Source organism: Schistocerca piceifrons, chromosome 8 (assembly GCF_021461385.2).
Source record: "Schistocerca piceifrons isolate TAMUIC-IGC-003096 chromosome 8, iqSchPice1.1, whole genome shotgun sequence".
In the NCBI taxonomy this organism is placed as follows: domain Eukaryota; kingdom Metazoa; phylum Arthropoda; class Insecta; order Orthoptera; family Acrididae; genus Schistocerca; species Schistocerca piceifrons.
This window is the reverse complement of record NC_060145.1, coordinates 133,288,802-133,313,782: the sequence shown is the minus strand read 5'-3', so window position 1 is coordinate 133,313,782 and position 24,981 is coordinate 133,288,802. Positions and strand designations below refer to the sequence as shown.

Genomic DNA, 24,981 nt, shown 5'->3' with positions numbered 1-24,981 from the left:
GTTTCTTCTGTGTGTTGGTTGGTTCTGATCTCTGCCTAGTGTGTATATTTAGTGTAGTGAGTGCTCATATATAAACCAGTAGTTGTAACTCTTCCATAGTGTGTTTTCATTTATTTTGTTGTGTATGATTGTGTTGATAGTTTTTATTGTTGTTTCGACTTGTGGGTTATTTGGTGGTCTATGTAACAATGGTCTAATGTCTGTATTTGTGTCTTTGTATTCTATACATGTCAGCTGAAATTTCTCTTCTATATCGAACATGTGTGTCACTTCGTGTTCTATTTGTGCTTGTTCTGGTGGCTGTCTTAAGATTTCATTTTCCTCTGATTGTTTAATTGATGCGTGTTGGTGTTTGTTTGTTTGCTCTGGGATGTTTGAGTCCATTACTGTATTTTCTTCTTCTTCTGATTGCACATTATTTTGTTCCAGTATTTGTTGTACTTGTTGTTTGATGTTTTCTAATTCTGACTGGGGTATCCTGTTATTTTTTATTATTACACGGATCTGATCAGCTAGTCGTTGTTCTGTTAAAAATTTTAATTCTGGGTATCTGGTAATAAATGTTGTGTATACTTGTGATCTGTATCCAGTTGTGTTGGTTCCTAGGTTTGTTGCTTGGTAATAACAGAACATGAGGTGTCGATTAACTTCATCTCACCATCTCATCCTCTGTCTTTGTTTTCCTTCTAGGGTGGTTGCAGGAAGCATATCCTGCAAAACACCTCTATTTGGATTTAAATCATTTTCCAGTTGGCTAGCAGATTCGTTACCATTGTGGGTGGGCATAGGGTTCAAGCGTCGTCCCCGACCATTATTATTATTATTATTATTATTATTATTATTATTATTATTATTATTATTTTTGGGAACTGCCCCCGTGTACTGTCAATGTCATATGACGTGAATCTCTGCCATTAAAAATTTTCCTGAAATCCAGCTAATCTTGCCCCTACCATAACAGTGGGTGATTATTTGTTATTAACGAGGCATAAAGAAGGAAACGGACCTAAATTATACAAGACCCTGAACCAAAAATTCATTGAGTCTTTCAGGGGGAGACACAAGTACTTACAGATCTGTGTAGCCAAAATGAGGACAGAGTACAGCAGTAAGCAGCTAGAACTTAACCAACTGGTATCAGTTGTGGAGGCAGTGGTGAGTTACATAACAGGAAATTTTTTTGTGTAAATTCAAAACATAAAAAAAACTGTACTTAAGAACCATGCTTGTCTATCATAGGGTATTTTTCAGTCTGGCCATTAACCATAACAAAGATCAGAGCACAGCTGAATAATGTATACTATTAATCATCGCACACTGGCTTTTGCCCAAATGAGTTTTAACATGTGGCCTCACTAATCCAACAATATGATCAATAATGACTGCAGAGTGGATGGGGACATGGTAATTGGATCATGGAACAATAAAGATCAATTGCTTGGTCACGTGAATCAAGTTTTCTTTTACAAGGGTAATAGTCACAGCCTGATGATGAAACACTTTTTTGAGAAAATTTTCTGTTAGCAATGTCTTTTAGATCAATGAACTCTGTCCAACATTTTTTTCCAATTAATAGATGCCATTGCTAAAATATTATTCCGAAAGGCCTAGAAATTGCTGTGACAGCCTCTTCATTGGAATCTACACTCCTCGAAATTGAAATAAGAACACCGTGAATTCATTGTCCCAGGAAGGGGAAACTTTATTGACACATTCCTGGGGTCAGATACATCACATGATCACACTGACAGAACCACAGGCACATAGACACAGGCAACAGAGCATGCACAATGTCGGCACTAGTACAGTGTATATCCACCTTTCGCAGCAATGCAGGCTGCTATTCTCCCATGGAGACGATCGTAGAGATGCTGGATGTAGTCCTGTGGAACGGCTTGCCATGCCATTTCCACCTGGCGCCTCAGTTGGACCAGCGTTCGTGCTGGACGTGCAGACCGTGTGAGACGACGCTTCATCCAGTCCCAAACATGCTCAATGGGGGACAGATCCGGAGATCTTGCTGGCCAGGGTAGTTGACTTACACCTTCTAGAGCACGTTGGGTGGCACGGGATACATGCGGACGTGCATCGTCCTGTTGGAACAGCAAGTTCCCTTGCCGGTCTAGGAATGGTAGAACGATGGGTTCGATGACGGTTTGGATGTATCGTGCACTATTCAGTGTCCCCTCGACGATCACCAGTGGTGTACGGCCAGTGTAGGAGATCGCTCCCCACACCATGATGCCGGGTGTTGGCCCTGTGTGCCTCGGTCGTATGCAGTCCTGATTGTGGCGCTCACCTGCACGGCGCCAAACACGCATACGACCATCATTGGCACCAAGGCAGAAGCGACTCTCATCGCTGAAGACGACACGTCTCCATTCGTCCCTCCATTCACGCCTGTCGCGACACCACTGGAGGCGGGCTGCACGATGTTGGGGCGTGAGCGGAAGACGGGCTAACGGTGTGCGGGACCGTAGCCCAGCTTCATGGAGACGGTTGCAAATGGTCCTCGCCGATACCCCAGGAGCAACAGTGTCCCTAATTTGCTGGGAAGTGGCGGTGTGGTCCCCTACGGCACTGCATAGGATCCTACGGTCTTGGCGTGCATCCGTGCGTCGCTGCGGTCCGGTCCCAGGTCGACGGGCACGTGCACCTTCCGCCGACCACTGGCGACAACATCGATGTACTGTGGAGACCTCACGCCTCACGTTTTGAGCAATTCGGCGGTACATCCACCCGGCCTCCCGCATGCCCACTATACGCCCTCGCTCAAAGTCCGTCAACTGCACATACGGTTCACGTCCACGCTGTCGCGGCATGCTACCAGTGTTAAAGACTGCGATGGAGCTCCGTATGCCACGGCAAACTGGCTGACACTGATGGCGGCGGTGCACAAATGCTGCGCAGCTAGCGCCATTCGACGGCCAACACCGCGGTTCCTGGTGTGTCCGCTGTGCCGTGCGTGTGATCATTGCTTGTAAAGCCCTCTCGCAGTGTCCGGAGCAAGTATGGTGGGTCTGACACACCGGTGTCAATGTGTTCTTTTTTCCATTTCCAGGAGTGTATATATTTCACAATGGCAAGTTTATTTAGATGTGGACTGGCTGGAAGTCATAATGTCAAATTTGGTAAAGAAGATGGATGGTTCCAGCAATTCATACTTCAGACATCTCAGTTTCCCCACGACAAGAAACCTGTGTGGGCAGATGCATTAATCTGAAGGAAGACAATTCTCTTTATTTTTGCAATTCAGACATTTTCACATATATTTTCATCTAGATCACCCTCAAAATTTGTGCGATATTCTCCAATAACTGTTTCATTCTTTGCAAAGTAATAAATATGAATAATGCCTTTTGTGCCTCTGAAAATGAATGGCATAACCCTTGCACCATATGAAATCTATAAATCAACTATTTGTTTTTTAATGCAAGGCCAGGAGTTTCCACACACTACCTTGATTGTGCTTCCATATCTAGTATGAAGTGATTGACTCATATCAACCACAGACTCAAATGAGCGTAAAAAATTAGTTGGGTTCTTTTTAAAATGCCCCAAATATTTCTAAGAAATTTGTTTTCATATTGACAATTGGGCAGCTTTTAGAAAATTGTGGGTACTTCAAGCAGAAGGCTTTTTCGCACCGAAATATGCTATAGTCTTCCTAGATTACGGTGTCAGTTACTATGTACACCTTTGACTGCAAATTGCCCAATACCATTTTACTCTTTCTTGATACTTTCATAGTTCCTGTTCACTTATGTTACTGTGAACATGTAAATGGAGAAATATTTTTGGCCAGTGGTCTTGCAAAGGTACGTCATCTTCTATATGAATGTTTGGTTAAATTACATGGAATGTACACTGCTGATAAATATACAATGCCTGATAAAAAAAGGGAAGCACTCGGAAGTGGAGGAAGAAACAAAATGGAACCTCACTGCAGTGATTACAAAATTAAGTCAAATTTATAAAAAAATTGAATCCACTTATCAGTAAGATGTTGCAACCCCTGTTGCCTGGATGCCTGTGTTAAGGGTTGGGAAAGGTATCATAAGGCTGCTGTATCCTCTCCTGAGACCAGTTGGCCCACAACTCTCTCAATTGGACCTTGATATCATGGCTACTCGCACCTGGACGGAGTTGATGTATGAGCTGTTGTTGAGCATGTTCCACTGGGGACAGATCTTATGAGCTTGCTGGCCATGTGAGTACCTCAACATCCTGCAGGCATTTCATCACATGCACTACATGTGGAAAAAACACAGTCCTGTTGAAAAATGGCACCACAATACTGTTGCATGAAAAGTAGCACATTAGGATACAGGATGTACATGGCATGCCATTGTGCCGACAGAGTTCCCTTAGTTGCTACCAGATGTGAGCTAAAATTGTACCCAATGGCTCCCCACACTATGACATCAGGAGTATCACTGCTTTGCCTCTCCAAATCACTGGAAAATGGGACCTCTCCCCAGGTTGCCACCACACTCTCTGGTGATGGTAATCTGGAATAGTGTGAAGCCCTGATTCACCCCTGAGAACAACAACCCCTTTTTATCAGTAGTCCTTGCTTCCCAGTGATGGCACCACTCTAAACACAGCCATTTCTGTTGTGAACAGCAGACTATGCATGGGATGGTAATTCCCTATTCTAGCTGCTGCTCATTTCTGACCAATGGTGTGGGACAAAACGATGTTGCACAGGGTTCATTACTTGTTCTCAGATGGCAGTCGCAGATGTGATGGGGCACTTGGTGGACAACATTGTGATCCTCCTTTGTGAAAGTCAGGAAAGTCAGACTCGGACAACAGGAACCTGGATGATGAGTATGCCTGTTCTCATGTTCCCAATCAGTTCAACATTGGTCCTCTGTTACATTCAAACACCCCAAAAATCTGGATATTGCACAAATTGACCAGCCAGCCAAATCAAGACTCACAATGTGGCCCCTTTCAAACTATGTCATGTGCTGATAAAGCTGCCTCACATGAGCACATGGCATCTCTCTCTCTGTCAGAGTGATCACTCAAATCTGACATTCACACTCCTTATATATCCTACCAGGCCTGGTACCAACACTAAATATGAACAATGGTAATGTACTCTGGAGGCTGTTCTACTTGTCACAAAAAATTTCAACTCTAATTACTAACATACCCATTTGATGATGTGTATGTGTATGACACTACATTGACATCTGTCTGTCTTCTGGGCACTTCAATTTTTTTTGTCGGGTACTGTAGTTTAACATTATTGTGAAGATGCCCTGGGTCCCCACTGGTATCTGTGGTTATTATAGATGGCACTCAAAGCTTTAGATTTAGTCACTATTATCTCTGATCATCAGTATCCCTTCATGTTGTTGTGGTCTCACTAAACGAAGTGTCTGTGCCAAAAGACCAAACTGTACTACAGTTGTTTGAAGACTGCAGTGAGCTAATGCTGTTGAACGATGGCGCATTATTAAGTGTGTGTTGTGGACTCACTGTGCTAATTGGTAAGTAATAAAGATGTTCTGGCTGTTGGGTGTATATTGTAAGTACAAAATCAAATGCTAGTTTATGTAACATGAATGGATTGTCAAGGATTACAGTGTTTCTAGATACGAGCAGCCTATTATCCTCATTCTGGAGCCAAAACACATTTGGTGCTATGCATGTATACTGGCTGAAGGCAAGAATAGCAAGTAATGAATACCGACAAAGTAAATCACAAAACAATATTTATCACAACTCACTGTGTGTTCTTTCTAATGGACATGCTTTTTTTCCTGTCAATTTCAAAATGTATCTTACAGAATGCTATACATGGTACATAGTGCCAGATTGCTAGATGATACTCTTCTTCCTACACATACATAATAGTGTCACATTACACTTGTAATGTGGAAAGAAAACAGGGGTGGCAGGAATGTAGTTTCCTTTAGTTACACAAGTATCATAGGCATGTGCAGGATGAGAAGAGACAGCAGTGCATGTACAAGAGTTGCTTAGAAAGAAAGACTGCAGATTCTTGACACACACACACACACACACACACACACACACACACACACACACACACACACACTAGCTAGGACTGAAAGTTGTCATGGAAATACTCACAAGGTATAACACTTATTTGACCAACTTCTGGCAAACTCACTGAGCAGTGAGTCCAAATGTTAAGAGCAAAGATTTTCTGCCCATTTTGTATGTGCCAAATGACACAATCTTACCGAAAATCACCAAAAAGTACTGAGTATAAAACACAAAATATACTGCAGTCTGTTAAGTGATTAAACTTGGCTATTCTTGAAATAAAAACAATGCCACATATTAAAATCAATCTGTAACAAAATCAGCTTATTTTCTCTCTGCAATATGGTATGAATCATTTTCTGAAGAAACTGTCTTCTTAATAAGTATTCATTGTGCAGAATGAGGTAATTAGAATGATATGTAGACTAACTCCAAGAACCTCTTGCTACAAAACGTTCAGATTTTGGGAATACTACTGCTGCTTTCTTGAACATATTCTCCCTCATGCGTTTTGTAATAAAAAACCTAAATCTCTATGACAATAATTCAAAAGTCCAGTAATGACACCAGATACAAGAACAACCTCCATTATATATATATATATATATATATAAAAACACCTTGTCATCAATGCACTAATTTTTTCCTGTCTAAATTACAGTAGTTTTGTTGTATTATTCTGTTTATTTGGTTGATGAGTTTGTGAACTTGAGTTTGACAGATAACTGATCATTATAATGAACTCTGGTTTCTGAATTGTTGTCATAAACAGTGTGTAATGTGACTATAATTATTTCAGGATTATGTTGGTTTGTATACTGTCATGACTGCATTCATGTTATTTCCGTACAATTATATTTGTTTATCCATTCACACATTGTTTTGTTAATTCACTCATGGACAGATGTGGCACGAGTCAAATTATACATAAACAGGCAGACGCAAGCATTGTTGGGTACTTCTGTAAGGTATACTAATAACAACAAATTATGACTAGTACTTATACTCAATTTTATAATTATTGACATTACTTCTCAAATACTTATGTTATGAGGAAAACAGTTACTCTGAAATAGGCTGTTGCTCCTCACACACTACTCAGCTGACGTTTTTATCTACTATTTACAACCAAGCATTTAGGTAATTTTACATTATTGGTTGTCCATATACTGACCAAGTCAGTATCTATCTAATGCAAGTATTAAAGCTACATGAAATTTACATTTCTGAGTGCAAGTAGTCTGATAAATTTTAGAAGTATTGGTTGATGAGGCAATCTTTTATTTTGTTTTAAATATTTCGGGATTTCCAGTTTCTTGCTTGATATCCACTGGCAACCTGTTACAGCCTTTTGCACCCAAATAGAAAACTGCAGTCTGAACCCTAGAGAGGTATGCGTAGTCTATATGGAAATTATTTCTACATCTGCTATTCTGCTATTGTGGTTGTGAGTTGTTTTCATCCTAAATTCACTTTTTATTAGTCACAAATACCATTAAGGAGTGTCTAAGCATAAGGATTAAGGGCCCTGAAGAGGTCTCTGCAAGATGTTTCGTTATCAATTTTACACAATATTTTTGTCAAACACTTCTGTAGAATAAATACTTTCTTTGTTTCGGCTGCAAAACCCTAGAAGATTATGCCATAGGACAAAACTGAGTAAGAGTGGACAAAGAATGCTAGCAACCCAGTCTGCAGTTCAATACAGTGGGGGAGATTTCCGAGTGCATGGCAGGCAGAACTGGGCTTTTTGGTTAACTTCTCAATATGTTGATGCTACCTCAGTTTATTATCCATCTGGATGTACAGAAACTGCACGCACAAAACCTCATCTAGTGTGAACTTAATGATCTCTACTTCTGCTTCCTTTAAGTCAATTTATTTGCTTGAAATTGCATAAGATGAGTGTTTGTAAGATTAAGGTTAAGCTGTTGTCTGTTGCAATGCATATACACACAGTGCAAAATAAATGTCCACTAGCACCATACAGAGTTGTTTACTAGAACCCTCAAAAATGTAAGCTCTACAAAATTTCTTGGTATATGGATCCAAGAAGATCTAAGATGGGTCCAACATACAAAATACATTACAAATAAATTAATACCATTTGATATATTATCAAAATTCTTTCCGATTGCACACCGAAAGAGACACTAAAAGATGTATACTTCACCCAGGCAGAATCCTTACCGAGATACAGTATAATCTTTTGGGGAAACGCATCTGCTAGCAAAAGTTGTTTTATATGCCAAAAGAGAATTGTAAGAGCCATAGAAAATGCTGCATCAAGAAGCTCATGCAAGCCCTTATTCAAGAAACTAAATATCCTTCCACTACCATGTCTGTACATTTTACAAGTAATCACTTTTGTAAGGAAAATCTTAGAAAATAGCAATAATTTTGTGTCAACTAAACAAAGTATCCACCTGTATAACACAAGGAGAAAGCAGGACATACATGTTCAATATGCACACATAACACTATAACAGAATGGACCACTGCAAACAGGAAACAGACTATACAATATGCTACCTACAAATATTAAAACAATAAAAGACACTTCAAAATTTAAAACTGCTGTCCATAAATATTTATTGCAAAAATGTTATTATAGTATAGATGAATATCTTGAAACATAAAAATTTATTGCCAAATACTAAAAAAAAAAGAAAAAAATAATTACTTGGGTTAAATATAATGTATGGAAGCTGAACCTTCAGTTGTGATAATATTAAGCCTAAATCAATGTAAATATTCTGTATGACTTAAAAACATGTATTGTAAATCACAATGACTTGTCCAATATCATATTGTATACGTTGTACAACAAATGATCAAAAGGACAAATAAAAATGTAATGTAATGTTAGCTAGTATTAAGCGTGTCCACCCAGGATTGGAGCAACTGAACAACCTCTACCACAGTTTCAACTACCTCTTGTCATGCCATGAAACTAAAAATATTCCACCCACTATCCTTCCAACCTCTCCCACAGTGGTAGACCACTGCCCAAAGAACCTACACAATATCCTTGTCCATCCCTGCTTCCAACCCCTTTCCTCATGGCTCACATCCATGTAATAGGTCCAGATGCAACATCTGTTCCATACATCCTCCCACCCCCAACTACTCCAGTATGGTCACAAGCATCATCTATCCCATCAGAGGCATGGCTACCTGTGAAACCAATCATGTGATCTACAAGCTAAGGTGCAATCACTGTACTGCATTCTACATGCGAATGACAACAAACAAGGTGTCTGTTCACATGAATGACCACCAATAGACTATGGCTAAGAGACAGCTGGACCACCTAGCTGCTGAGCATGCTGCCCAACACAACGTTCTTCACTCCAATGACTGCTTGACAGTCTGCACCATCTGGATCCTTCCTACCGACACCAGGTTTTCTGAATTGTGCAATACATCCTACATTCCCGTAACCCTGCTGGCTTCAGCCTTCAATAGTCACTGTTCATCCACCTATCCCCTTCCTTGCTCCCAGTCCAGCACTACACAGCATTCAATTCCACTAATGCACCCAGTCTCTCTACTTCTTTACTTATCTCCTTCCCTCTCCCCCTCCCTCACCCCATGCCCCTATGCCTATCTTCCTACTGTATCTAGCTGTCCTACATTGCCTCCAGTCCCCACCATGTCCCTTAATGCTTCCACAAGCAGCACTTTATGGTCACTGATCACCCCTCTACTATCCTCCCCCTCTCTGCCCCAGCCGCCTCCTTCCCCCTACCACCCAGACTGCTTCTCCCATCATGTGCAGTCTGGGCTTGGTGGCTAGAGACAGTGGTCATATGTGTAAGACCTTTCCTTGAGTGAATGTTGACATGTTTAGTAGTCTTTTTGTTATGCCTGTTTGTGACTCAACATTTCCACTATTTGGTAAGCAGCAATCCCTCCTTTTCATAATATTGGTAAAATTATGAAGTATTTATCTTATTACTGTTCAGATTTTTTCAATGTAGCCATATTTATTGTTTAGTTTGTAAGTTACTTCAATACCATCTGCTATGGAAATAATTTATGAACATCTCTCATTATGAATACTGATGTGTAACTGCGAGGCATGCTTTTTAAGTAAAGTCCGTTTTGCTGTAGACACTAGTAGTTCACGCACATACCGCAATAAGCACGTGCGTCATGTACCAGCATGCCTCAGGATCAACTGTGCTCAGTTACAGCTCTGTAGCTAACCTGTACGGTTCTGTTCTGTGCTTTCAAAATGTTTAAGACTATCAACTCGCTCGCCGCGCATGACGTTCACTCAGTGATACAGTTTTTGTCAGCAAAGAACCTGTCTGCTGCAGAAATTCATCAAAGGGATTTGCAAAGTGTATGGTGACACTGTTATGAGTGGAAGCAAAGTGCATAAGTGGGTACGAGAATTCAAAGATGGCCATGACAACTTCCATCGCCCATGATGAGGACTGCTCCTGTCGCCCTCTTTGATTACAGACAATTTGGTGGCTTCAGTTGAAGCAAGGATTTGTGAGAACAGGCACTTCACAATAACAGGTCTCTCAAACGAATTTCCTGATGTGTCAAGATCAGTGCTTTACAACATTGTTTCTGAACACCTAAAGTTTAGGAAGCTATGCTCCCATTGGGTCCCGTAACTCCTAACAGAGGACCACAAAAACCAAAGATTTGAGTGTGCGATGAAGTTCTTGACTCGTTATCACGAAGAAGGTGACAGCTTCTTGAGTCAGATAGTAACTGGAGACTAAACATAGGTTTCGCATATCACGCCCGAATTTAATAAACAGAACATGGAATGGAGACAGACACAGACACAGACACACACACACACACACACACACACACACACACACACACACACACACACACTTGCATGTAAAGGTGAAGGCCAAACAGACTCTGTCCCAGCACAAAATCATGGCCTCAGTGTTTCGGGATAGGCATGGTGTTTTGTTGGTCAACTTCTTGCAATGTGGAAACACTATCAATGCAGAAGCATACTGCCAAACTCTGAGAAAGCTATGCAGAGCAATTCAAAACAGAAGCTGCAGCTTGCTGAGAAAGGGAATTGTTCTTCTCCATGACAATGCAAGACCTCACACTGCAGGTCAGACCCGCGATTTATTACACAGTTTTGGCTGGGAAGTTTTAGACCACCCACCCTACAGTCCTGATCTTGCAATGAGCGATTACCATCTGTCCATCTGTTCCTCCACTACAAAGAACATCTCAGTGGCAACCATTATAATGACGAAAACGTGAAAACAGCAAAGAACTCCTGTTTATCGGAGCAGGTGGCAAGTTTTTATGAAGAGGGTATTTTAAAATTGGTTAAGAGGTATGATACGTGTTTCAACAAAGTTGGCAACTATGTTGAAAAATAGAGTGAAATATGTGCTTTCTGAAAATAAATTTACTTTTTTGAAATAACCTTTTGTTGGGTACTTATGTTCAAATGGACCTTACTTTAAAAAAAACACTCGTAAATATGAAGGGCATTCAGTAATTAATGCAACACTTTTTTTTTTCTTGGCCTATTTCAGCTGAAAAAATGTGACATCACAGAATATTCCTGCTTTGGCCCCTATAGCTTCATGAAGTCACAATGGATCATGGTGCATTATGTTTCCTTCAAAATGGCACCTGTAATCGAGCTGTGTTCCAAGCAGAGAGCTGCCATTGAGTTTCTATTGGCAGAAAACCAGAGCATCGCTGATACTGACAGGTGCTTGCAGAATGTCTACAGAGACCTGGCAGTGAACAGAAGTATTGTGAGTCACTGGGCGAGGTGTGTCACCATCGCAACAAGGTCATGGAAATCTGTCTGATCTCCCACATGCTGACCAACTGCACATAGTTGTGACTCCTATAGGGTTGGAATGTGCAGACATGCTAATTTGCAGCAATCAATGGGTCAAGTCAAGCACCTCACTGCACAACTGGACATCTCTGTTGGCAGAGCTGACACTCATCCACCAGTTGGGGTACTCATAGGTGTGTGCCTGATGGGTTCCTCGCCACTTAACACAAAACCATAAATAGCAATAAAGTACCAACAAGGCTGATCATGACAAGACTCTGCCCAAAATTGTCAAAGATTATGAAACAAAACAGTAAGCCATCAAGTGGTGCCGCATCACCTCTCCTACGAAAAAAAAATTCAAAGCCCCACCCTCAGCTGGAAAGTCATGCCGATGGTCCTCTGGACTCTGAATGGGTTATTCTGTTTGATGTCTTCCCTCATGGCGCAATGATCAACTTCGAAGTGCGCTGTGTTACCCTCAGGAAACTGAAGAAATGACTTGTGTGTGTTCACCACCACAGAAATTCAAACAAACTTCTCCTCTCCCATGACAACGCAAGGCCTCACACAAGTCTGCACACCCAAGAGGAGATCACAAAAACTCCATTGCATTGTTCTACCTCATCCACCCTACAATCCAGATCTTGCACTTTCTGACTTCCATCTGTTCAGCTCAATGAAGAATGCACTCCACAGGAAGCAGTACCTGGCGATCTTTTTTTTTTAGATGTCATTATTTTATTTTTATTTTAAATTTTCACTGCTGCTAGCCAGAGAATGTAGGTGCCTAGTAATTTTCCACAATTACTATGCATTGCACACAGCCAGAAACCAGAACAATTCAGACAATAATAAGAACGTTAATTCATACACGGTGACCTAAAACTTTCATCAGCTAACCCATAAAATAAATAAATTATATTTTCGTAGCAAGGTTTGCATCTACTGTCCACAATGAAATATTTTATGCACATTATGACAGTGTTAAGTGTAAATCTTACCTAATACACAGTGCATACAAAAAGTATTACATTTTTATTTTGTATCTGTAATACCAGCATGGGTACAAGGCTTAGCATAATTGTTTAGGATTGTAGTTAAAGCTTATTTACATGTTTATTGAGATTTCCAACTGCAATAAATAAAAACTTTTGGTAACTTTCAAGGGTAACTACCATGCCTAATAAAAATATTGGTGTACAGGGTATGATGCAATGTATGACCCATCTAAATGTCTTAATTAACCGTGTGCTGTCAAAGCTTCTGATGAACATGTCTAGAAGAGGAAGGAAGAAGAAGAAGAAGAAGAAGAAGAAGAAGAAGACTATTGTAAGGTGACTGACAGCAACTCGGGAATCATTAAAAAAAAAAAGAAAAACTGCCGTCTTCCCATTGTTTGACTGTGCTAAACCAAGAGTCTGAAACTGTCAGCATGAAATTCCCAAGTGAGAGAGGATGAAATACCTTTCTGTTTGTTCATGGCATTCTGATGTTGAAGTTTTGTTCAAACACATAGACAATGAATGATAAATTACGGGAAACATTATCCAAGTTACACTGTAGTGATTGTGAGATTTCTAACAGTAATACTGCACAGATTAAGTGAATCAACTATGCTCACCTTTACACTGAGTATATTATTTGCTAAATTAAAGCTTAATTCGCTTGTATGATTGTTGAGATCTCAATAGAATGTTGAAACCCCATCTGTTATCTGTTTGGATGGATAATACTTCTGTTTTGATGAAGACATAATAGCAATCATCTGAAGAAGGTAAAATAAATCCCAATTATGGAATTCTGTGAATATAATTTTGAACTTTCTCACAAGACATCTAAAGAATTAGGTAGTATGTATGAAAACAACCAAATAACGAAAAATCTTTTGCGCATAATTACTTATCTTCTGTCAATATCTTTAAGAGACTGAATGTGGGATCTATAATGTTGTCATAATAAGATAATTATTTGGTGCTTACCTGAAACCTATACATCTCACCACTGCGTACATTATTGTCAACAGTTCCTCCAAAAATATACATCGCATCACCAATAACAGCAGCAGCATGGAATAATCGTCCCGAAGGAACCTACAACACCAGAAAATAAGACTAATTGTAATATTTGACATTTACAAATGTTTTCATCATCTATGTATTCACAACCAGAAATTTGTACTCTAAATGAAAATATTTATTCAAACTGAACATAATATTTCAGGCTTCATTTTTTATTTTCTCAACACTCACTAAACTACCCATGAATAATTCACATCCAGACTGTCGCAAGCTTGTCGTATCACTTTTACATATTTAAGAGCTACGGAGCACCACCTGAACATCACGTAAGAAAATATAAAGTTTCAATATTGTGAAAAGGAAAGTTGATACTCACTATACAGGGTGAGTCACTAACTATTGCCACCAAGAATAACTCCAAAAGTATGATACAAGCTGAAAAGTTTGCGGGACAAAAGTTGCATGGGATAATGGGGGCCATAATTCGACACTGGTTTTTTTGTTGCTAGGTGGGGTCACTTCAGAGAGATGAAGGTCAACCCCCTTTTTTTTTTTTTTAAGGGATGCTATAGTTTGGTACTTTTTTCTGATAGCAGCTATTGAGATTAATCCAATGATGTGGAACAGTAAGGTCTTTGAAGGTCAACGAAAGTCACAAAGGTGGCATGAACGTCCATTTACAGCAGGTGCTCAAAGTGATGACCATTGATATCAAAACAGTGTTGCAATCTTACCATGGACTGAGTGGTATTCCTTATCACTTCGGCAGTTATTGAAGCCCATGCTCTTACAATTCTCTCTTGCATATCTTCAGATGTAGTTGGAACATCTTTATAGACAATGTCTTTTACAAATCTCCACAAGAAAAAATCCAGAGGCGTCAAATCTGGCGAACAAATTGGCCACGACATCTCCTCGGCGACCAATCCGGTGATTTGGGAATTGTCTCTGCAATTCATTTCTAGCCATCAACGAAAAATGTGATGGACACCCATTGTATTGATACCACATTCTGTTCCTTGTTCCTAAAGGTATTTCTTCCAATAACAGACCTAATGTTTCTTGCAGGAATGTGGTACACATCCTACCATTAAGATTTCCTTTGAAGAAATAGGGGCCTATAAGTCTGTCCTCCAGAATCCCACATGATACATTCACCAACCACGGTGTTTGGTGTGCAACTTGCAACAGCCAACAAGGATTTTCAGTTGTCCAATAATGCATGTTATGCAAATTAACATTTCCATGGTTAGTGAATGTATCCTAGTCAGTAAATAAAATCAAATTAATAAATGTATCATCCCTCTGAATCTGAAGTTGAACCCATCGGCAGAATTCAATACGATGCATACAATCCGTACCAGTTAATTCTTGGTAGAGACTGATATGGTAACGATGATATTTATGGCAGTGCAGAACACAAACAACACTACTCTGTCTCATATCAGATTCCCTTGCGATTTGACATGAACTAACACAAGGATCTCGAACCAGTGGCAAGAGAACCAATTTCGTTTCCTCGTTAGTAACTTTACTTTGCTGGATATGGTTCTGACCCATTTAAGACCGAGCGAGGTGGCGCAGTGGTTCGACACTGGACTCGCATTTGGGAGGACGACGGTTCAATCCCGCGTCCGGCCATCTTGATTTAAGTGTTCCATGATTTCCCTAAATCACTCCAGGCAAATGTCGGGATGGTTCGTCTGAAAGGGCACGGCCGACTTCCTTCCCCATCCTTCCCTAATCCGATGAGACCGATGACCACGCTGTCTGGTCTCCTTCCCCAAAACCAACCAACCACCCAACCCATTTAAGATCCAAATGTTCTCAATTTAACACACAGATATTTAAATGTATTACGTGTAGGGTGAGTACATTGAGGATATCTTCCAGCATATGAGTCTCTAGCGCTCACTGAATTTCGTTGGCATTTTCTGTAAATGAGAAGCATATCAACTTGTTCTCCGAAGGAATACATCATTCACATTCACTTGATTCGACGATACTAGTCTTACCATTCCTATTAGTGTTGTCTTGCAAAACCGTCGAATGGTGTTTACATGTCAATGGAATGTATTCGGAAAGTATTTACTATTTGCACAATATACGAGGGAGAATTTTCAGAGCATGTGCTTCGATAAGTGCCGAAGTGATAAGGAATACCACTCAATCCATGCTAAGAAGATTGCTGCACTGTATTGATACCAATGGTCATCACTTAGAACACCTGTAAATGGATGTTCATGCCACCTTTGTGACCTTTGTTGACCCTACTGTTACACATCATTGGATTCGCCTTGATAGCTGCTATCACACAATAAGTACCAAACTAGAGCATCCCATTTAAAAAAGCAAAGTTGACCTACATATCTCTGAAGCAACCCCACCTAGCAACAAAAACCATCATCATATTATGGCCCCCGTTGTCCCATGCAACTTTTGCCCGACAAACTTTTCAGCTACTGTCATACTTTCGGAGTTATTCTAGGTGGCAATAGTTAGTGACTCACCCTGTATAGTGGAGATGCTGAGTTGCAGACAGGCACAAGGAAAAGACTGTCCTGAATATAGCTTTCGGCCAGTAAGGCCGTTGTCAAAATTAGATTACAAACACACTCTCAAGCAAACTCAACTCTCTCTCTCTCTCTCTCTCTCTCTCTCTCTCACACACACACACACACACACACACACACACACACACACACACGACTGCAGTCTCAAGCAATCAAAGTTTCAGAGATAAAAGAAAAGGGGAGGGGGGCAGGGAGAGGGGGATGGAGATTGGGGAGGGAGAGGAAGGAGATGGAGAGGGGGAGGGGGAGGAAGAGGGGCAGCGAGCGGGAAGGGGGGAGGGCAGCGAGCGGGAAGGGGGGAGGGCAGCGAGCGGGAAGGGGGGAGGGCAGCGAGCGGGAAGGGGGGAGGGCAGCGAGCGGGAAGGGGGGAGGGCAGCGAGCGGGAAGGGGGGAGGGCAGCGAGCGGGAAGGGGGGAGGGCAGCGAGCGGGAGGGGGGGAGGGCAGCGAGCGGGAGGGGGGGAGGGCAGCGAGCGGGAGGGGGGGAGGGCAGCAAGCGGGAGGGGGGGAGGGCAGCAAGCGGGAAGGGGGGAGGGCAGCAAGCGGGAAGGGGGGAGGGCAGCAAGCGGGAAGGGGGGAGGGCAGCAAGCGGGAAGGGGGGACATGCCGGGGGGGGGGGGGTTGCGGGAGACGGGAGCTGGTTGGAACTGGTGGGAGCTAGCGGGGGGGGGGGGGATGGGAAGGGGGAGGCGAGTGAACGGGGGAGGGGAGGGAGAAGGGAGGGTGAGGGGAGGGAGAAGGGAGGGTGAGGGGAGGGAGAAGGGAGGGTGAGGGGAGGGAGAATGGAGGGTGAGGGGAGGGTGAGGGAAGAGGGACAGGTGTAGGGCTATGCCAAAGTAATTATACCCCCTTAAAATAATTCACAGCCACTTTTAATGTCTTTTTTAAAAAATATGTCTATTGAATGTGTCACTAAACACATTTTTCCCATCAATACTGACATTTTACATCAAGGGCTCTTCAGAAAAAGGTACAATTTACACACCTGTGAATCTGAAGCTGGCATTACAACAGACCATGTCTGAGTATCCAGATCATAACAATGCAAATCATTTGGTAAAGTGCTGTCAGCAGCTCCACCAAAGACATACAGGTGTCTGTCATATGCAACCATGGTGTGGCCATACCGACGGGCAGGTGGTGGAGGTGCACCACGTAGTATGTGCTCTGTTGATATACGAGTCCAGCTGAGGAAGAAATTTAACGTGACAAACTGTTTCCCAGGTTAATAAATATAGTATATTTCATCTGTTACTATGAATTGAAGCTATGAATTATTGAAAGTCTCTTAACACCTTAACCACAGTATCTGTTTTGCCATTGTAGGGTAACAGGTTATTTAAAAGTGACCAAAATAAGACTGAGTTGAATAGAATACTCGAGAGAGTCAATATTATAACGATAAATAACCATCACTAACACACGCACACACACACACACACACACACACACACACACACACACACACACACACACACACACAAACTGCAGTCTCAGGCAACTGAAACCACACTGCAAGCAGCAGCACCAGTGCATGATGGGAGGGGCGACTATGTGGGAGTGAGGAGGAGGCTGAGCTGAGGCAGGGAGAGGGAGGGATAGTACGCTGAGTGTGGTGGACAGTGAAGTGCTGCAGGTTAGTTGGAGGGTAGGGGAGAGGTGGGGAGGGGAGGGGAGGGGAAGTAGCAGAAAAGGACAGAAATAAAAAGACTGTGTGTGATGGTGGAGTGACAGCTGTGTAGTGCTGGAATGGGAACAGGGATGGGACTGGATGGGTGAGGACAGTGAGTGATGAAGGTTGAGGCCAAGAGGGTTACAGAAACAAAGGACATATTGCAGGGAAACTTCCCACCTGTGCAATTCAGAACAGCTGGTGTTGGTGTGAAGGATCCATATGGCACAGACTGTGAAGCAGTAACCCTGGCAGAGAATGTAATTCAGCTGCTCTAGTCCTGAGTGGTACTGAGTTACGAGGGGAAGGCTCCTCTGTGGCCGGACTTTGGGAGGTGGTGGGAGACTGGAAGGATCAGGCATGGGAGATTTGTTTTTCACAAGGTTAGGAGGATAATTACACTCAGTGAAGGCTTCAGTGAGACACTTGACATATTTCGGGAGGGACTGCTTGTCACTGCAGATGCGACAACCAAGGGTAGCTAGGCTGTGTCGAAGGGACTTCTGGGTATGGAATGGGTGGCAGCTGTCAAAGTGGAGATATTGCTGGTGGATAGTAGGTTTGATATGGCCGGAGATATTGATGTAGCCATCTTTGAGGTGGAGGACACATCTAGGACGGTGGCTTGATGGGTTGAGTAGGACCAGGTATGCAACTGGGGCAAAAGTTGTTGAGGTCCTGGAGGGTTGTGGATAGAGTGTCCTCACCTTCAACTCAGATAGCAAAGATGTCATCAATCGATGTGGACCAGGTGAGGGGTTTATGATTCTAGGCTTCTAGGAAGGATTCCTCTAGATGGCCCATGAATAGGTTGGCTTAGGATGATGCCGTGCAGGTGCCCATAGCCATACCCTGGATTTGTTTGTAGGTAATGCCTTCAATGGAGAAGTAATTGTGGGTTAGGATATAGTTGGTCATGGTGACTAGGAAGGAGGTTGTTGGTTTGGAATCCTTATGGCATTGGGAAAGGTAGTGTTCAATAGCGATAAGGCCATGGGCATTAGGAATGTTAGTGCACAGGGAGGTGGCATCAATAGTGGCGAGCAGGGCACTGTGTGGTAAAGGGACAGGAACTGTGGAGAGTTGGTGGAGAAAATGGTTGGCATCTTTTATATAGGAGGGTAGGTTCCGGGTAATAGGTTGAAGGTGTTGTCTATGAGAGCAGAGATTCTCTCAGTGGAGGCACAGTAACCGGCCACAATGGGGCATCCTGGGTGGTTAGGTTTATGGATTTTAGGAAGCATGTAGAAGGTGGGAGTGCGGGGAGGAGCTGGAGTGAGTAGAAAGGTGGACTGTGTGGAGAGGTTCTGGGATGGGCCTAAGGATTTGGGTACTGACTAGAGATCCTGCTGGATTTCTGGAATGGGATTACTGTGGCAAGGTTTTTAGGTGGAAGTATCTAACAGCTGGTGGAGTCCTTCCGCCAGGTAAGCCTTGCAGTTCAAAACAACAGTAGTGGAGCCATTGTCCACGTGTAGGATTATAAGGTCGGGATCAGTTTTTAGATGGTGGACAGCGGTTCTTTCTGTAGATGTAAGTTAGTTTGCACATTGAAGGGTTTGGGGAATGATGGTGAGGCAAGGTTTGAGGTTAAGAAATTTTGGAAAGTTAAGAGGGAGTGATATGGGGGCAGCGGGGGTGGATCACAGTTGGCTGGAAGACAGAACGTAGGCAAGGTTCAATATTGGCCTTTGGTTGAACTGATTGGTAGGGTTGGTGGCGAAAAAGTGTTTCCACTGTAGGGACCGGGAGAAGGAGACAAGGTCTTTCAAAAGTCCTGCACGATTGAATTTTGGAGTGGGGCAAAAAGTGAGGCCTTTGGAAGGACTGATATTTCTGTGGGGCTAAGGCTTCTCGAGGATACGTTCATGAATGTGTTGTGGATCTGTTTAGGTTCTGGAATCTGTGTGGTGGTGGGAGTGAGTTTTGGAGGGTGGGGTAAGAGTAGCAGGTCTGCAAGACAGGGATTGTCAGCTATCAGTGGACGTGGGGGGAGGTTTGGAGGTTGTTGTAGAGGTGTTGGACAGTGATACTCCAAGGCGGGAGTAGGAAGTGAGCACGATGGAGAGCTTTTTGAGGTGGTGGTGTGCATGTTGCTCAAGTTCCTCCACGGCAAGAGTTTCAGTGCGTGTTTAGGGTTCCAGGAATTTGGTATTGCATAGCAGGAGAATTTTGCAGATGGAGAGAAGGTACTGCACGGAGGTTTGTGCTTGGTTGATATGGTTTTGTAGGACTATGTTGGTGAGGGTTAAGGATTGGCAGAATCTGAACAGGTGGAGGTCATTATGGAAAGAGGGGTAGCAGTTAGAGATGGGTAATTTGATGGCAAGGCCATTAGGGGGGATTCCATGAGCCAAGTAAAAACGCAGGAACAGTATGTGGGACTGGGATCTGGATAGGGATAAGGAAACTTTTCTATACTGATGCAGATGGAAGGAGCAAGGATCCATGGTGGTGGAAAAAATGTGAAAAATTACGCAAATAATGTAGGATTACATCTGAAAATTTCGCAAAATTACACCCAATACATGTGAAAATACATGAGAAGGAAGAACTGGACACAAAAGGGGGGAACAAGATGAAATCTGAGAGAGTCAACAATAGTGAAGGGCGAAAACTCACTAAAAATGGCGAGAAGTCACAAGAATCAAAGTAAAGAATAAATAGCAAATAAAAGTATATTACTGTGGGTAGCAGGTCTGAGGGTAGATAATTGTGAAGAAGGGGAATGGCAGATGTGACTGGATGGTGGAAGAATTAGTGGGTGCGAACTAAGACAGAACAGAAAAAGAGTGGGGGGGGGGGGGGGAGGCGTTTGTATGATGAGATACAAGATCATTTGACACCAGAAAGGTGCGGCAATCAACAAGCAAAAATGCGGGAAATGATGCAGGGAGAGTGATCAATTTGAAAGTATACGTTTGATTAGATTGGCAGGAGTAATGTGGGACATAAGATGCTACACCAACAATCAGCTTAGTCTTGTAGGTGAGTGAGTTTGTGTCTATTGTGGACGAAGGCCTTAATGGCTGAAAGCTTTAACTGAGAGTGGCTTCTTGTTGTGCCTATCTGTGACTCAGCACCTGCAAAATTATTTTTAGTATGATACAATTAAGGTATAGGAATTGAGTCAAGAAAATAATGGGACTGATGCTGTCACAGGGTAAGTATGCATGTGTCAAAGATAAATGGCCAATAGCTGTGAAGCATGATGCCTTCTCAGTTGAATGCAGCATCTCTGATGTCTGTAGACAAATCAGTGTGTACATGGCCTTCATTTGAGTAAGAGCTGTTACTTTGTATTGCTGGAAAAATGATAAGTATAACAGAGCTGCAAACTGTCATGAAGTTTCATATGAAACTTGGAAAAATAGCTACTGAAAAATATTTGTCACTAAAAGAAGTGTGTCTAGACAGTTTATCGCATACACAAGTTTTTCTGTGGTTCAGGCATTTTGAAGATGGCCAAGAAGTTGAAAATATCGAAAAAGTAGGTAGTCTGATTCAATCTGACTGTTGATTGAGTATCTGACTGCTGAACTGTAGGAATTGACAAAGAATTCATAAGGCAAATTTTACGTATCCAATTTAACATGAGAAAAGTGTGTGAGATACTGGTGCCAAAAACTCTCACGATCAAGCAAATGAAGTTTGTGAAAATGTTTGTACTTTCACTTGGATTACCACTGATCCCAATTTCTTGGAAAGAATGACAACACGTGACAAATCTTCGTTTTTCAGTTATGATGCAGAAACTAAGCCCAACCACATGCACTGGAATGCCCCAACTTCACCAAGAGTAAAAAAGGGTTGAATGAGCAAATCAAGATTCAAAGACACGATGACTTATTTTTTTCCAGTACTCAGGGAATTGCATATCTTCACAGGGTTCCTGAATGTCAAACGATTAGTCAACATTACTACCTTAAGGTTACTGCTCAAATCAGAGAGAGAAGAAGAAAAAAAAAAAGACCTGAATTGTGGAAGAACAAATTATGGGTTCTGTATCAAGACAACACACTAGCTCATACCTCATCGTCCGTTAAGAGGTTTCTAGCAAAATACAGCATCCCAATGTTAAGACCACCCACCTTATTTGCCTAACCTAGCACCATATGACTATTTATTCACAAAGATCAAATCTAATGTAAATGGATAGATAAGAGAAATCTACTCACCAAGAGATGGCAGGGAAACACACACACAAAAGGATTTAACTTTTACAAGTTTTTGGAGTCAGTGGCTCCTCCTTCTGACAGAAGAGTTGAAGGGGAAGGGAGAGGGGTGAAGGAAAAGGACTGGAGAGATTTAGGGAAAGGGGTACAGTTCAGAAAAGTCACCCAGAACCACATGTCAGGGAAGACTTACCAGATGTGATGAGAAGGAAAGGTGAGAAAAAGGTTAAATCTGCATTAAAAGGAACAAGATTTCAGTCTGTTGAAGCGGTAAATGAAAAAGCAGACAGCATCATCAAGGAGCTCACAGAGAAAGACTTCCATGACTGTTTCCACCAATGGAAAATTCACATGAAGTGTTGTAGGGATAAAGGAGAGGAGTATGCTGAGGGTGACAATAACTAAATATGTATGATTTGAAATAAAATGTTTTACAGCAACTGTCCCATTATTTTATAGCCACATCTTGTACAACAACAACGTCATAACCCTAGATTTTTCATTGATTTTGGTAACTTCTTATAATGACTGGACTGGAACTTTCTGGCCAATTAAAACTGTGTGCAGACCAAAACTCTAACTTTCACAGGCAAGTGCTCTACCAACTGAGCCACCCAACATGACTCATGACCAGTCTTGTACAAAGTTTTAATCTGCCAGGAAGTTTCAGACAGGCACACACTCTGCTCCAAAGTGAAAGTTTCTTTCTGGAAACATCACAGATGCTGTGGCTACATCATGTCCCCGCAATATCCTTTTGTCTAGGAGTGCTAGTCTTACAAGTTTTGCAGAAGAACTTCTGTGAAGTCTGGAAAGTAAGAGACAAGGTACTGGCAGGAATAAAGCTGTGAGGATGGGTCGTGAGTTGTACTTGAGTAGCTCTGTCGGTAGGGCACTTGCCCATTAAAGAAAAAGGTCCCGATTTGAAAGAAAAAGGTCCCGAATTAGGTCTTGATCCAGAACATAGTTTTAATCCGCCAGGAAGTTTCATATGCATGAATACTTCATTTCAGAGTGAAAATTTCATTCTGGAATGACTGGACTCTTTGGTAATTGATGTGTCTACAAAAATACCCAGAGGAGTAAAAGAAATCCCAACATCGTTCAGGGAGTAGTGGTAATACCAACTAAATGGCATACTGACGATTTTTACCTCATTTTATAATGAAGTTTCAAGGTCACTTTATACATGCAAGCGACGTGTCAAAGTATAGAATATTAGCATACAGAAGACAGAAATTTTACTACTCAGGAAAAGTTTAAGCTGAACACTTTAGTCATATTACACTTCAGTTACAAGCACTTGCAGCTCTCTGTCAGAATGTCTGTAACTATGAAATTGTGTAAATATTAAATTCAACCATTAGTTTTACTTTCTTTTATGCTCTCTCATTCACAGTCCCAGAGACGTTTATCTTCTACCACTAACAGGTTCTCTTTTCTTAGGTTTTTGTTTCACCTCTCTTGTCAAATGAGCAGTGGCAGTGGCAGCTTGTGCAAAATTTTACTAATTTTCTACAATGAGGTAGTCTATAACCTTTTGACTTACAAGTGCAGTAATATTAACTAAAATGAATATATTAATTTTACATATGTAAATTGAACTGTTGAAATATAATTAAATTTTATAATCAATCAAGCAGTGAAGGAAACAAAAGAAAATTTTGGAGTAGGAATTAAAATCCATGGAGACGAAATAAAAACTTTGATGTTTGCTGATAACATTGTTATTCTGTCAGAGACAGCAAAGTACCTGGAAGAGAAGCTGAATGGAATAGACAGTGTCTTGAAAGGAAGATATAAGATGAACATCAACAAAAACAAGACGAGGATAATGGAATGTAGTCACATTAAATCAGGTGATGCTGAGGGAATTAGATTAGGAAATGAGACATTTAAAGTAGTTTTGAGTTTTGCTATTTGAGGAGCAAAGTAACTGATTATGGTCAAAGAAGAGAGGATATAAAATGTAGACTGGCAATGGCAAGGAAAGCGTTTCTGAAGAAAATTTGTTAACATTGAGTATAGATTTAAGTGTCAGGAAGTTCTTTCTGGAAGTATTTGTATGGAGTGTAGCCATGTACAGAAGTGAAACATGGACGATACATAGTTGAGACAAGAAGAGAATAGAAGCTTTACTGAATCGAATTCGGGAGAAGAGGAATTTGTGGTAGATCATGACTAGAAGAATGGATCGGTTGGTAAGACACATTCTGATGCATCAAGGGATCACTAATTTAGTGTTGAAGGGAAGCACGGAGGGTAAAAATCACAGAGGGTGACCAAGAGATGAATACGCTAGGCAGATTCAGAGGGATGTAAGTTGCAATAGTTATTCGGAGATGAGGCATGCACAGAATAGAGTAGCATGGAGAGCTGCATCAAACCAGTCTTTGGGCTGAAGACCGTAACAACAACGACAACAATCAATCAGTCATTTAACATTGTGACAGATAAAATGATGGTAGCAGCAGGAACTGAACCAGGGCCAACAAACTGCCAGTTAGTGTACTTGACCACTCTGCCACAGAACTGTTACATCAAGTGCTCCTCAAAAGTCCTTCACACTCTACACTTGCTTAATAAATTAGATGCACATTAAAAGAAAACTACTGACTTGGTGATGTGACAATGTGGCATTCAGTGCTGGAAGTGATAACCTCACATCAGAGCATGGGCAGTCCAAAACAGACAGCTCCATCCCTTCTCTTGAGTTGA

General features: G+C 41.7%; 1 protein-coding gene across 2 annotated transcripts in view; it reads right to left on the bottom strand.

The window, feature by feature from the left end:
- The window catches only part of LOC124711825 (leucine-zipper-like transcriptional regulator 1), a 158,052-nt gene that overhangs the window by 97,216 nt on the left and 35,855 nt on the right, over nucleotides 1-24,981 (bottom strand). For both annotated transcript variants that reach the window (XM_047242053.1, XM_047242054.1), the window contains exons 7-8: nucleotides 17,402-17,603; nucleotides 13,807-13,917 (exon numbers count right to left, since the gene is read on the bottom strand). In XM_047242053.1, coding sequence (XP_047098009.1) covers nucleotides 13,807-13,917; nucleotides 17,402-17,603 — 313 coding nt within the window. The remainder of the gene's footprint in view (nucleotides 1-13,806; nucleotides 13,918-17,401; nucleotides 17,604-24,981) is intronic.